We start from the raw sequence: 13,932 nt of genomic DNA, 5'->3' as shown, positions 1-13,932 counted from the left end.
TTTTGCACACTGTAAATACTCAGTGTTGGTTGATTTGCACTTTCGTCATAAATCTCAAAGATAAAATAGTGGGCATAAGAAAAACTAACAAGCTTACAGCTAATCTGATAATGACAGACTCTACATAGACAAATGCAGAGCGGATATCAAATTTGAATTGCAAAAATTTTGTAAGCGAAGTACAAGAAGCAATCACTGTAGCTTCAGAGCTTTACTAAAACGATAAAATCCATTAACAATCCCACATGCCTTGGAGCCATTCAAGGTAACGAGCGGAGTCAACAGCCCAAGTTATCAGAGTGAAGAGTGACTCCAGGCCCAGGACGGCTAAGGCGGACCTTCATTCATTTTTTTTTTTTTCCGCGGTACGCGGGCCTCTCACCGCTGTGGCCTCTCCCGTTGCGGAGCACAGGCTCTGGACGCGCAGGCTCAGCGGCCATGGCTCACGGGCCCAGCCGCTCCGCGGCATGTGGGATCTTCCCGGACCGGGGCACGAACCCGTGTCCCCTGCACCGGCAGGCGGACTCTCAACCACTGCGCCACCAGGGAAGCCCTGCATTCATTTTTTCATCTGACATAGGAACTAGCAAGAACCTCAGTTATTTAAAGGAGGGGGTGAGATATAGGATAGGAGGACCCAGACCTCTCAAGAATAAAACCAACCAACTACAGTAAAGGAAGGAGGACTATACACAGATAATATTCGTCATTCTACCTGAATCCACAGTTACACAAGTAAAAAGAGGAGCATCAGTCTGGTTGACTAGATCATAAAGAAGCAATGTGTCTCTTTTTTCCCCTTCCAAACTTACAAAAATACACCCTTCATTTTATCTTATCCTTTCTCTGGTCTTTCAGCCGCTCGACTGATCCAGAACATGGATGCCACTGCTGAGCCTTGTACAGACTTTTTCAAATACGCCTGCGGAGGCTGGTTGAAACGCAACGTCATTCCTGAGACCAGCTCCCGTTACAGTAACTTTGACATTCTAAGGGATGAATTAGAAGTCATTTTGAAAGGTTAGTGGAGTTTGTGTCTATGCATCAAAGATTTCTCTCTTAATATATCCATTTCTTAAGATACAGCTCTTAGCGATTACAGGGAGTATCTCAAAAGACTAAAGTCGATAATCCCTCCAAGTTTTGTGGACCACCGCTGAGTCACTCTGAGGGTGGTAGACGCTGAAATGGATATGTTGGCATCTCTTAGCATTCCTGCTTTCATTTGTAGGTACACACGATAAAGCTCTATTATCCCTGGAGATGGGATCTTTATGCCATTTTACAGAAGAAATTAAATTACTGCCAGTAAACACCACCTGCATGTTCTTTCTACCCTGGCCCTGTGTTGAGGTCACTGTGAGATGTTACTGAGATTTGCCTTCCCAGAGTAGGTATATCTGTTCTAACCCAGTTAAGACACTCTCCCTGGGAAGTTAAGAAAGCAGTGTCTAGTCCTTTGCTATCCTCCATTCTGTGTTCTCCTCTTTTAGAAGTTACTTTGTAAAAAAAAAAAAAAAAATTCGCTATTTTCTAATATCCAAAAAAGAAGAACAGTACATTCATTTCATCTGGAGCATGGACAGTACTATCACACAAAGATAGTTATTTTCAAACCATCAAGAAGACTATCACATTAAATTCCAAATTCCTCTGTAGTATTTGTTTTCTTTTTAATGTCAATTTCAAAAAAGTAACTTCTCTATGGTAGAGCAGTACACATCACTGTTCACACACACACACACACACACACACACACACACACACACACACACAAAGCTAAGCTGGGTGATGAAACTAACTCTCAGTTCTGCACCAGGAATAATGATCTGGTGTAAGGGGTTTGGTTTTTCCTATAGGGTTTTGGAATGGGAGATGTGTGAACATATGTACAAAAGTTTTTTCTACCAAACCTGCATTGAAAATGTTAATTGCAGCTGCAAATAAGCAATTATACTTATGTGTTTTATCAATACCCTATTTCAGATGTCCTTCAGGAACCCAAAACTGAAGACATAGTAGCAGTGCAGAAAGCAAAAACATTGTATAGATCTTGTATAAATGAATGTAAGTGCTCTGTATTTTATTTTATTAGGAGTGTGCCAAAATATGTATAGTCTTCATAATATATTTATATTCATTATTTTCAAAAGCTGCTATTGATAGCAGAGGCGGAGTTCCTCTACTCAGACTGTTACCAGATATATATGATTGGCCAGTGGTGACAGGAAACTGGAACCAAACATATGGTAAGGCAATTTTCCTTCTTTTAAAAAAAAATTATTTCCATATAAAATCTGTTATTATTACAGTATCATATTAATGCACTAAAGCATCTAATGATATACTTCACCTTTCATTGCTTTAGGTTCTTCTTGGACAGCTGAGAAATCTATTGCACAGCTGAATTCTAAATATGGGAAAAAAGTCATTATTAATTTTTTTGTTGGCACTGATGATAAAAACTCTATGAACCATGTAATTCATGTAAGTTTGTGTGGCCAACAGCCAAAGTTACTTTAAATTGCAGTAAAACTTCCACACACATTGTTGTTATTGATATTTAGAAATAATGCATATTCTCATTTGAATTGCATGAGCAAGGTGGTAATAAGTTCAAGGACAGATGCCTGGATTCCCAATTTTGAAAGTGTTTTCTTGATGCTGTGGTTTAGACATTCAACTCTCCTTCCTGCTACCTTTGTTTTAGATACCTCTCCCTTTATAAAAACAAATGATAAGAAAGGAAAGACTCCAGGTCTCTCCTGTTTAGAAAAAGCACCTGATTTCTCTGTATGTTCATGAAAGGAGCATGGTCTGGTTTACATAAGTAATACAGGTCAGAAATTAGAAATTCCTAATTGATTCCAAAAAGATCATAGAAATGGGATTTTTAACACAATTTTGGTTCTTGCTAAAGAATGTCTGTACTTTTTTCTCAATTAAGGTAAACAGAATCCCATTCTTTTTAAGTGGCTTTATTTGATTTTTTTAAAGTGTAAGCCACTCATTTAGGTTTACCTAGGACAAGATTTACTTAACTGAGTATGTTCGGAATAGAGTGAAACATCTAGGGACTTTTGTTTAGTCTCCTGTAAAAGAAACTAACCAAAAGTTGCAGGTCACAGAAGCATAATTATGTCACTGTTGCATAAATCTTTATAGTCATTTTTATTAAAATCATGAAAGAGACTGAACCCAACTCTTGCCTACAGTGGACCCCTTTCTCTCTTCCTACGTTCTCTCCTTTGGCTCTCAAGTGCCAGTATCCTGCATGATCGCCATGAGGGGGTTTCCTAAGGAGGGTCAGGAGGTTGAAGAAGGGGCAGGGCTCTTCCCGTGGGGATGCCTTTTGGCTCTTTCCTTACGAGTCCTCTGGGTTCTGTTTCTTTTGTATTGGCCTGGCCCTTTACAGCTGCTAGGATATTCACTCTCACCCATAAATGCTCTAGTTTACCTCATCCATCTTACCGTTCGGCGCGTAAAAGGGACTCTCACAAAGCCGCGAGTATGTCCACAAGTTTTTGCTAGGTATCCAAGGTGTCCAGAAGTTTCTGCTAGGTATCCAAGGTGGACTGGACACACTAGAACCGAGATGAGTTACCTGTTTCACACACTCAGCTGGCAGCTGGGTCTGCTGGCGTCCTGAGCAGGACAGCTTTGGAGAGAACTGAGGAGGAATCTCCTCTATCCCCTTAGGGTAGAGGATCTCAAAATAATCAAGATTTCTGCTAGCTTAGAATTTCTTGCCTTACCATAGAGGTTTTCCACCTTTTTTTTTTTTTTTTCTGTCCCAATTAAGGGTGGGGGTAGAAGAGAATGTCCCTCAGGGAGCATATTAGAATCTCAGGAAGCCAAAATGTCCTGTAAAAGTATAATGCTCCCTAGTCCTAGATTCTAACATGTATTTGTTCACCTCCCCCTTTGTTATGCATTAAAAATCCTTCCCCGTGTGTTTTTTTTTTGTTCAAGATTTCTTTGGTTTTTCTCAAATATCTGCAGCACAGACTTCCAGATTATCTAGCTACCCATCAGTTTAACACTTGGAAGCAGTAGCGTGGAAACCATTTCCTATGTATTCACTCAGTGTCTGCTTGTTACCCTTATAAAGAACAAGAACACTAGGATCTTTTTTGTTTTTTAACATCTTTATTGGAGTATAATTGCTTTACAGTGGTGTGTTAGTTTCTGCTTTATAACAAAGTGAATCAGCTATACATATACAAATATCCACATATCCCCTCCCTCTTGCGTCTCCCTCCCTCCTACCCTCCCTATCCCACCCCTCCAGGCGGTCACAAAGCACCGAGCTGATCTCCCTGTGCTATGCGGCTGCTTCCCACTAGCTATCTATTCTACATTTGCTAGAACACTAGAATCTTGCTCATACATAGATAGGCGTGCTTGTAATTTGTCCAACTGTTCTATATCAACTGAATATTTTCTTCTTCGCATATTTTTGTATAGATTGACCAGCCTCGACTTGGCCTGCCTTCCAGAGACTACTATGAATGCACTGGAATATATAAAGAGGTAAAAACAAAAACAAAAATCCAACAAAATAAAATGAAACTACAGAATTTAAACTTAACGCTCTATGTCCTTCACTCAGGCAGATACTGAAAATCACACATAATAGTGAGCTTCCTTTGACTGAATGAATATTCTAAACTAAGAAACAAAGAAACTTGAAATTCCTTGTTCGTGTCTTGACCTTAGTACTTAAGTCACATGACCCATTTTGAAAAGTCAATTTTAAATGTTTTATTTTCTCTATAAATTTGATCGTTTAAAAAATGAACAGGTTAATCATGGTCTAGGTCAGTGCCAGTGAGGACCAGGGAATGGTCCAGTATCAGACACATCATACTCTGCAGCACTCTTCTAGAGCCTTCTGATTTGACTTTCAGAGGACTACCCAGATAGGGGCACTGGGTTCAGACAAACCTTTGCAGTCACCTGATTCTAACATTCATCATACCCCACAGAACTGCTTCGCTTTGCCTCACAGCCTTGCCTCCCTCAAGCTGGTGTTGATGTGCTTTTGCTTCTTGATATAAAGGAACCATAGATGATAAACTTAGCAGTGTAATAAATTATTAGGTATTTGGGGAAGGTGTTGGTTCCATAAATGTTTTCCTCATTATTTGGTAGCTCAGAAGTAAGTTAAGTTTACCTTTGATTATTCTGGTGGGTCACAATGGTGGTGTGGCTGAAATTACTTCTTAATTAAAATTATTAGCTTTATATGTTTATACTGAGTGTGCATTTTGCCTCATTATTAAATTCAAAATAGCATGGAATAAATTCATTGTAAAGTATCTTTTTGAGTGGCTACACAGCATTGAAATGAAGAAAAAGATATATTGTAAAAGTCCACAGTTAAGAACACAGACAGTCAAATGGGTATGGGACATTTGAGTTCATTACAGGTATTGTGTGGGTTGCAGCTATTGGCTTTATGAGCTGTCTAGCTGCTTCCTATTGCAGAGTTGAGGGTGATTGAAGAATTTTGGCTCATTATACTACATTTTCATTGTCATCAACTAGGATGTTTTTCAAATTTAGGATTTTGTCCTAAAAACATAGCAAATTTGTCCAATCCTAAAAAGATGTTTGTTTTTTTTTTTATTTTAACATTCCTGATATCAAAGTATACCCGCCAGTTAGTGTATACATTTAATGTGGTAAAGTTTCTTTTTTGTTTTTTTTCTTTTGGAAAGGATCCTGTTGTTAAGATGATGGTGTATTTGTGCATTTTATATTCAACGCTATCTCATAATCGAGAAAAGGTCATAATCTAGAGCTGTCTTTCATAGGCTTGGGTCATATGGAAGCATTTTGTTTAACCTGTGGCTGTTTTTTTTTTTTTAATTTTAGATTAGATTATATTTTGAGAAATGCATATTGTATTCCTCTGGTTATTTTAAACTTAAATACCTCAGTTCCTTTTTGTTTTCTGTACTTTCCTTCCTAAAGAGAGAACCGGCCTTAAGGCAATAGAAACTCAAAGGTATTTATTCTTGTAGTTTTTACATGGCAGAATGGTATGTTTTCTTACTAATTAAGGTTACTCATGCACAGACTTTAAGAGCTAAACGGGACATTAGAGAATTTAGTTCAACCCCTCATTTTACAAATGAGAAAACAGAGACCCAAATAAGTAAAATGATTTGCTTAAGTCATGGATTAGAGGATCTATGTGTCAGGAACATTAATTGTAAGCAATGGAAACCTACTCTAACTTAAATTCTGTAAAAAAAAAAATGTTTTCTGTTTGTCACACCTAAATGTAAAGTTCTAGGGATGAATCAGGCATGGTTGGTTCCAGGGGTTCAACTGAACCATCTTATCTCTTTTCCTGTTCTCAAGGTGCTACTTTCTTCTGTGTTGGAGTCCTTCTCTAGCAGGCTTTCTCCATTGTAGCATCAGAGATGATCCCTGGCAGCCTTACAATCCAGAAAAAAGAAATTCTATCTCTCTTATTCCTATCAGTTTCTGAGGAAAGGGCTCTGATTGTTCCTGCTTGAGCCACCTGCCCTTCTCTTGACCAATCACTGTGTCCAGGGAACTGGGCTCTCTGATTGGGTAGTTGGTACTGCCAACCCATCTCTACAGCTCAGGAAGGGAGACCCCTTGATCGATAGTTCCACCAAGAGGAAAGAGAATAGAGTGTTCTGTTATGAGCAGATGAGGAGAAATATCTACTATAGCCCTCCTCATCATGATCCTGTCTCCTGGTTCCCAATCTATTTTTCCTTCTAGATGGTGCTATTTCTACAGAAAAACCTGGAGAGCAAATCTCATTTAAAATTATGAATTAAGCCGGCTCATGTGGATGACACAAGGTGCCAAACAAGACTACATAAACACTCTTTTTCCAGGAGTTTATAATGTAAATTTAATAACACAGTGTTCCTACCAAATGTAAAATAGATAGCTAGTGGGAAGCAGCTGCATAGCACAGGGAGATCAGCTCGGTGCTGTGTGACCACCTAGGGGGGTGGGATAGGGAGGGTGGGAGGGAGACGCAAGAGGGAGGAAATATGGGGATATATGTATATGCATAGCTGATTCACTTTGTTATATAGCAGAAACTAACACATCATTGTAAAGCAACTATACTCCAATAAAGACGTTACCAAAAAAAAATAGCACAGTGTTCTATAGGCCAAATATTAGGCAGAAGGCCACATAGCCATCTATATAAATACTGAACAAATCCATACATTTATTTTAAAAATTGGGATTTATCTGTGTGGCACCTTGTTGTATAAAGTGTCCTTTCCCAGGAAATAAATAGAACTTCCTAAATGTCCTGGCAGACGAAACTGTTCTCAAAATGGGTTCATCAAGGAGCCACTCATGCTGGATGTCTCTTGTTAAAGAGATAGAACCTTATTTCTGAGGTATTCTGATTATCTGAAGAGATCACTTAATGACACATTGCTACCTCAAAGGACAGAAGTAGTGAGATTTGAAACAATCCTATCCCATACAAGAGTATACATTTCCATGCTAGGAAAACAATATGAAAGATACATAATTGCCCATAAAAAAAAATCATCCCATTCATGGAATTTTAAAATGGAACCAACCAATTACTTCACGTGAGAAAGCTCTCGCTTATTGATTCACTGAAAGGAATGACAACCTTAATTTTCTTGAAAAATCACCACCTCCAGAAGAGTCTCTGAACTCTATGGGGATGAATTGGAATTGGTCTCAAAGTTTCCCTTTCTGTACCTCTTTAGCTTTTCAAAGCTGATTGCTGCCTTGTTCCCCCTCATAAGGAATCTGCAGGTTAGGTACCCAAAATATTTGAGCATAATTGGATCACAGATATGTTTATGTTCTGTGTCTGTCTGAAAAGGTAGTAGCCAGGGTAGTGGTTTCTGAACCTAAGGACCACTTTGTGTGTGCCAATGACAGTGCTCTGTGTAGCCACACCTTCATGTTTACGTTCTTCAAGATTCATTTTACTTATTTATACATTAACAAAACATTATTTGAACAGAGCATCTCAGGGCTAAAAGAAAAGTGAGAAAACCACTGATCTAGCAAGTGAGAGCCCTAGGAGGTAACAAAGGAGTTGGAGATTAGAAGCTATATAGTATAATGCTATGGGGCCTGGCAGGGGTGGAGGAGGCCAGAGTCATGAAGAAATTTAGAGCGCTTAGAAAAATTTGATGTTCATTAAAAAAAAAAAAAAAAAAAAGGGAAACATTTCAGGGATGAAGATAGAGGACTTGGAATATAGCCAGAATGGTTAGAAGCCAAAAAAGAGGTGATCCGGGGCCTCTTTTAAACACAGTCCAGGGAAATTCTCTAAGCTGTATCTGCTCTGGAAAGAGCACAAGCTGAGTTTTGCAGTCCTTTAGATGAGCAGGTATTGGAACTGAGGGTAAACCTAGAGAGGATTTTGTTTGCCCACTTACCCAAAATACAAGCTCAGAGAAACTGCTCCGGACTTGGACTGCGATTAGAAATCTGATGACATAGGAGGTGAGGGAAACTTACTCAATATACTTACAATTTAACTTTATTTTTATTGAGCTTCTACTATGTGACAGATGCTTTTCTAGGCAGTAAGGATACCAAGGAAACAAGGCAGAAATGGTCCTTATTCACATGGAACTCATGTTCTAATCGGAGGAGATAGATGATAAAGAAACAAGTAAATAAATTAAAGAAACAAGATAAATGGAGATAGTGTTATAAAAGAAATAAAACTGGATGATATGATACAAGATGAATGACTGGGGGTAGGGGTTGGTGGATAATTTAGATGTGATTTGATTTGGTTTTTAAAAAGATTGCTGTGACTGCTGCTTGGTTGACTTGGTAAAACGGATCCTGCAAAGGAAGCGGCTGACCTCATTTTGTACTTTCTGGGCACCAGGTGACTAATAGTCAGGAGGTTTCACCCAGTCCACAAAACCTAAAGGAGCTTTTGAACTTGAGACTTCCTGGATATGACAAAACAAATTTTTTAGATCAACTGAACTCAGTTTGTACAAAGAACTACATGCACCTTCCCAAACATATGCAACAAACCTTAGAAGTTACACAATAAGTTCTCTCATATGAATCTGCAGGCTCTCTCATTAATAACTTGATGAAAGCCCCCACCAGTCCCCATGCTGGTCCGTAGTGGATCCTCTTGTAACCTGTGTTTCTCCTACTCCAGAGCCCTGCTAGGATTGGGGGCTGTTTCTCACTTCCTGTCCCCAGGAATGGCTGCGGGATTCTCTGTGTCTGTGCCCTTCTTTGGGGAGTAAGCCTCTGTGTTCTGGCAGCTGCATGATCCCTGACATGCTGCTTCAAGTGGGAAAAAATCCCAAGCCTTCTGAGAGGAAATATCTCTCTCCTGCTGGGGGCCCCTGTGTGTTCCCTCAGGAAACTTTTCTGTGTAACACTATTAAATAACACCACCGGCATCAGTGGCTAGGAATAAGACAGTTCTGTGACTTTTCGGTCACTGCATGCTCCACATTATGTCTTGGAAAGGGAAGGGCAGAAAATTGGTAAGAGCTAGGTGTCCCGGAACAGAAACTTTCAAAGTGAAACCCCTGGTCCATAGCTGTTGGCACACCAAGGTACAGAAATATTGGCCAACCTGTCCAGAGAGCTCTCTGTTCCTCCCTGGCACTTGCTGTTACTTATTAACAAAGATACCAAGTATGAAGGACAATAGTGGAATGGCATCACTCTCTTGCTCTTTGGCAACTCTAACAAATATCAGCTTTCTTCTAAGCAGGAGAAGTCCAACTTCTGAACAGAGCCAATATATAAATATTATTGCCTGGTCCTGCAATATGAAGATAGTCCTAATTAGAGTAACAGTTCATGGTGTTGGGTACCGGTAAATATCATCTCACCAATAGTGTGTAATTTAAAAGTTCACAAAACTGCAATTAGGGATTTTACCCAACCATTTAAAACCAATTAGCGTCTTTGAACCTGCTATTATAAGCATTAGGATTTGCAGTGTTTTATTTTTAAAGGAAGGACTACATAGACATTTAGGTTTTGGGGGTTTTTTCATTTGTTTTTGTTTTTGTTTTGTCACATAAAGGATTCACTGTATCAAAGCTTCAACTAGGCTACCTTACGACTGTCGAAAAAGGTAGCTGCCTCTGACCCTTATCGTAATAACTAGTTGCTCTCTTAGTGACAGAAAAGAAAAATTGACATCTGATTTAAAAAATATCCTGGCCAATGTACTTTTTAAATGTTAAAATATGTGTTGATTACTTTTTCGCCAAATTATGACAATTGCTATTATTTGGCATTTTAAAAATCTAGAAGTATCTCAAGGAAGAAAATCAATACCTTAAGGTAGAATCATATCTTGTAGAAAGGGTTTAACAGCAGCAGTAAGCCTGGGTTCTGACAGCTACTAGATAAATTTGGAAGCCAGGAAAGATAATCAAGATACTAAGACATGTTTTAATCAGTCACATTGTAATAGGTTGCCAGGTGGTGGAGCTCATTAAAGGAAGTAGTGTATTCCATGTAAGTGTATTAAATATTCAAGCATCTCAGAAGTTCATGGTATAATATGCTTCCAGTTTTCTGGGAAACTTTACCAGCTCAGAAGACTAGAAGCATTTTCCAAAGTTCTTCTGCTTGCCAAATTCTATAGTCTTTAAATAGATCTGTAAGGATAAAGATACTGGAGTTAAAACCAGTTTGCAGAGTCAACGAAACGGAGGAGAACACTCTTATTATTGTTTTCTCACCTCATTAATGAAAAAGCATCCCATAGAGTAAAAAAAAAAACTCAGTAGATTGATACTGGAAAATTTTAATTACCATTTCCTTCATAGTCAGTAGTAATTCCCTGCTGAATGCAGATGAATTTATATGATTTGAAATGCAGTTAATTCAAAGCACTGCATGCTTGTACTTTGGAATAGTTGGTCCCATGAGGTATGAACTCAGACATATTTGTTTTCTTCAAAGTGAAACAAGAATTCTGATTACTTTTTAATAGGAAAAGAATGGAGTTGGCAAGAATATACATAAAAACATCCTTTTATCCCTGTTACCTTAGTGATTTGGTTTTTAATACAGACACATGGCTGAAAAATAGTTTGTTCTATTGAGTAGCAGATCCATGGATAGAGATGCCAGCGAGACAGGCTCACAATCGCTGGGTATCCTTGAAAGAGAGAGCCCTCTCCCTGGGAAATTGTTTACTTAGCATTTAGTAAAGGTCATGGGATGCCAGTATCTAAAGGTGTCCTCTTGAATTTCAAATTAATAATGACTTTGTACATTTTACTTAGGTTCTTGCTTGATAAAATATTTTCATTTTCCCTATAAGTTTTATGTTTGATTCTCTTAATGAGTCACTGTGAATTTAGATGTGCCTTTGCACTCACAGTGACTAGAAGGGTGCCCCTTTCACTGATAATCAATTAGTAGGGTTGTAAAAGCCCCTTGAAAGTGTGGAATTGTTAAGCACTCTACAGCTTTCCTTCATATTTACCCTGTGTGGACAAGTCTTTGAAGCATAGGACTACCCATCGATCCCAAACTTGTGTGGTATGGCTTTCCTAATTCGGTCATCTGCGTGTCACCAAACTGGTGCTGGGACTTGAATGTGGTGGGATCATAATTTATTTTAACTGCTCATAGAAAATAATAGCTAAATAGCAATGTTATGAAAGTGGTATTAAATTTCCTGGGTTCAGTGCCACTCTGAACTTGAATAAGGTATTTATATATTCTATAAAAGGTCAATAATAAAACTAGTTTATAGCTTATCTTCATAAAGTTAAAATGTGTGTGAAGATAAAATGGAAAGAATTTGAGTTCTCAGAAGAAAGCTGATATTCAAATCTATGGTATCTTAGAAATTTCACAGTAATGACAGCCAGCTTTGGAATTAACTAAAACCCACAGATTTGTGTTGGAGGAGCTCATGAGAATGCATTCTCATTAAAAAAAAAAAAAAAATACTGCTTGGCCAGAGAAGACAAATAAAAGATGTCCTGATAATGTAATATGTTTGTGGCCATCTCTTCATGAATAGTTGAAATATATATATATGTGTGTGTGTGCAGAGAAAACCTGTTAAAAGGAAATTTGGCAAAAGAATTTATTATTTAAGAAAAAAATACTAGGTTATTGCTTACCAAATGTTTTACATCTGCATTCTTATTAAAGCAATTTGTTTGATTAAAAGTTGAAAGTTATAAAATCTCCGTAACCAAATGGTTATAAGTTACTTAATACTTTCAGAGTGATCCTTTATTGTTTTGCTATAATTCAAAGACACATTGACTTTCTGAGAATCTGTACAGGTCATTTCTTTTAGGATTCAGGAATGGATTTCTATTTTGTTGTGCTTTATCTGTCACCAAAAATTAATACTGAATGGAAAATAAGTTTTAAGTTAAAGCACCATGATGAATACTTAGAAGGTTCTTCAGCAATGTACTGTCATTTATTTCTTGCAGGCTTGTACAGCATATGTGGATTTTATGATTTCTGTGGCCAAATTGATTCGTCAGGAAAGGGGACTGCCTGTCGATGAAAAAGAGCTTTCTTTGGAAATGAATAAAGTTATGGAATTGGAAAAAGAAATTGCCAATGTAAAACACATTTTCTCTGATACACTGAACAATGTCAACCACTTTTTATTTCTTTCTCTTCTCTATCGTATTTTAAGGGTAAAATGTACATCTCCTTAACCAAGTGATAAAAATGCATAGCTCGGGAATGGATCATTGACTTCAAGAGGACCTTTAAAACTGGAATTTTACAGTAAACCAGGTTCCAGACATCCAGGAGACATACTTAATTTGACAAATATTAAACTAGATCTACTTAACGACCTATTATAAGTGGATTACATCAATATCCTAACTATTTACAGTCAAACTGTTGTTGAGATGCCCTTGAGATTCAGGACACACTTGATTGCTAGTTATTCAGCAAAGCTGTTTTAGTTTTGATATGTACAATTTTACTTTATTTTATTTTAAAGTTTAAGGTGACCACAGAAATTGTCTCTATCCCTTTGCTAAGAAATATTAGCCTCTGAACGTGGCCACACTACAGTACAATATCACTGAGTTCAAACTGTCAGGCTGCTTATTAGCTCAGGGGAGATCCAAGAGGAGGAGTTTATCAGCAAAGCCCAAGGGGTGTGTTCCTGAGTTTCCTCTAGTTCCAGGTCAATCCTTAGAGTCTGAGTTGGCACATTCTTGTCTGAAGTTCCTCTGACGGGGTCTGCAGTCTCAAGCGAGTGAACTCTGTAAACAGCATCCGGGTTATTGATTGAACTCATGGTCAGTTTCAGTCTAGGATCCACAGAGCTCTCTGACATTGCAAACAGCAACCTGCACTCCTAAATCCCCGTCTGCTTGTCACTTTATCATCAGAACCTTGAAGACTGAAGATCTTTCAGGGAAATTTTGGCTTTCCTGGGGCTACATGAAACCAAAAGTGTAGAATCAGAACCAGACTTTGCTTGGAGCTGCAGCTGGATGAATGGCAGTTTGATGGGTTACATGTGGTTCTGTGTTGGAAACAGAATTTTTAGAGGAGAACAGTTTATTACCCTGGGTTTTTACCTCTGGCACCTTCCAAGACCGTGTTCTCCTTTGATCAGCCTCAGCTTCTGTAGTAGTTGTATCTTACCTCAGAATTCTTTGTGTCTACATTTTCTCTCCCCTCTGACACTCTGAGATTGTAGTGGGGTCTCAGTCCTCCCTGAATCACCTATGTGTCTCTAACAGTGTCCAGCACGTTATTGCGTGCAGATGTTACAAACATAATTTTTAAATGAATAAATAAGTGACCTAAAGGGGAAATTGGAGCCGTTGTCACTTGAGAAATAATTCCCATTTTTACATTTTGTTTCTTTTCGCTTAAAATTGCTTTTACTCCTTTCAACCACTAGTTGGGCAGTTGTTA

The 13,932-nt window shown here is 38.3% G+C and overlaps 1 protein-coding gene across 2 annotated transcripts in view; it reads left to right on the top strand.

The window, feature by feature from the left end:
• The window catches only part of MME (membrane metalloendopeptidase), a 93,109-nt gene that overhangs the window by 31,624 nt on the left and 47,553 nt on the right, over positions 1 to 13,932 (top strand). For both annotated transcript variants that reach the window (XM_004283419.3, XM_033412227.2), the window contains exons 4-9: positions 859 to 1,020; positions 1,987 to 2,067; positions 2,154 to 2,249; positions 2,369 to 2,487; positions 4,468 to 4,533; positions 12,471 to 12,605. In XM_004283419.3, coding sequence (XP_004283467.1) covers positions 859 to 1,020; positions 1,987 to 2,067; positions 2,154 to 2,249; positions 2,369 to 2,487; positions 4,468 to 4,533; positions 12,471 to 12,605 — 659 coding nt within the window. The remainder of the gene's footprint in view (positions 1 to 858; positions 1,021 to 1,986; positions 2,068 to 2,153; positions 2,250 to 2,368; positions 2,488 to 4,467; positions 4,534 to 12,470; positions 12,606 to 13,932) is intronic.

Source organism: Orcinus orca, chromosome 5 (assembly GCF_937001465.1).
Source record: "Orcinus orca chromosome 5, mOrcOrc1.1, whole genome shotgun sequence".
Taxonomy (NCBI): Eukaryota; Metazoa; Chordata; class Mammalia; order Artiodactyla; family Delphinidae; genus Orcinus; species Orcinus orca.
This window is presented reverse-complemented; position numbering and strand designations above follow the sequence as displayed.